General features: G+C 48.6%; 1 protein-coding gene across 1 annotated transcript; it reads right to left on the bottom strand.

Moving 5' to 3' along the window:
• Positions 1-468, bottom strand: LOC306771645 (transmembrane protein 100; the record flags this gene model as incomplete). Its single annotated transcript, XM_079260910.1, has 1 exon — positions 1-468. The coding sequence occupies one exon, from the start codon at positions 466-468 to the stop codon at positions 1-3; it is 468 nt and encodes a 155-aa protein (XP_079117036.1).
• Positions 469-1445: the final 977 nt, after the last annotated feature.

The following is a 1445-nucleotide window of genomic DNA, read 5'->3' as shown; positions in this document are numbered from 1 at the left end:
TCACAAAGTACCCTGATCAGCAGTAAAAAAGCCACTTTCCTTCTTTTTCCTCTTCCTCAGCCTGTGGGCCCGCCAACAAACAGCTGCCACTAGCAGCATCACCACGCCGACACACAGCAGCCCCACGGACACCACTTTGGTCTGGAGCAGGGTGTTAAAGGTGAACGTCACCCCCGTACCTGCCATGCCAATAACAAGAGATATCACGCCAAATGGGAACACGCAGCGATACCAGGACTTCTCTGTCCCGCCTGTCGCCTGGGCAAGCCTCTCCAGCGTGGGGAGAGAGTCTGGAGGCTTTACTTCTCCCCTTCCCAGGCTTTCCTCAACTTCCCCTCCTTCTCCACAATAATTCAAGCAGTGGTTTTGGTTGTCTGAGTCCTGGGGTACGGTGTTGGCATCGCTGCTCTGGCCACAGTCCAGATCTGGGTGGAAGACTGGGGGCTGACGGCCCGAGGAGCAGCCCATTTCAGAGCTGCTGTCCTTGGGCAGTGAAGTGTAAGAGACTGCCTCTCAGCGTACGTTTAATGAATGCTCCTATCCTGCCGCTTATGACGTGGCAGGGGGTTTCTCTGAAGCTGCTTCTGGTGTTGTCAGTACTAGCAAGGTTGCTGCCGTCGCTGCCTAGACTTGCCACCAGCATGTGTCTGCAGCAGGGAAGATGGAGAAAGAAGAGCTGAAAATAGAGCAGGTATTGGAGACAGAATTAGGACAATAGACCATAACAATAATTACTGGGCAAATATCTGATCCGGGTTGTAGACTAAAACAGTCACCTGGAAAGGAAAAGCACACGCAACAATATCGCAGGACAGATAAAATCCTTCACACACGGAGGAGTTGCAAAGAGGAAGCACGCACCCTTTATCTCCTGTGTCCATCAATGGGTGAATGTTTTCCGAGCAGCCTCGTCTGCTCAGCTGCTTGCATGGTGTGTGTGTGTGTGTGTGTGAGTGTATTGTGACGCTGATGTTCACACACTATATACTCACGGAGGGGAGGAGGAGGGGCCCGAGGAAAGTGTCAGACAGGATGAAGGCATCCGATTGGCTCCATCGGCAGACTGCCTCAGAGAGGAGGGGTGAGAGAGAGGTTCAGCCGTTCAGCGCTCTCATTCATTGATATTAATTCATTATTTAGACTGATAAGGAATTCGAGATGGCCTTTAGGTAGGGTCATCTCGAATGGTCATCATGGTCTGCAGGAATAAATATGCAAATGACACTTGCAAAGAGAATGAAGCAATTTGATGTTAAAAGTGGTGCAACTTTGTGCTATTAAAATGATTGTAGTTTTAGCACGGCATAGTTCTCCTCCCTGGTTTTCTGCGCTTTTATTTTTTTCTTTTTCTTCAAAACTCTTCAACATTTTGACCTTGACATCATATAATATATTGCATTATCAAAATGACAACTTCCTGAGATGAAAACCAAGCACATTTTGAA

Source organism: Telmatherina bonti, assembly GCF_933228915.1.
Source record: "Telmatherina bonti genome assembly, chromosome: 21".
Taxonomy (NCBI): Eukaryota; Metazoa; Chordata; class Actinopteri; order Atheriniformes; family Telmatherinidae; genus Telmatherina; species Telmatherina bonti.
The sequence above is the reverse complement of the archived record's forward strand: the minus strand, read 5'-3'. Positions and strand labels throughout refer to the sequence as shown.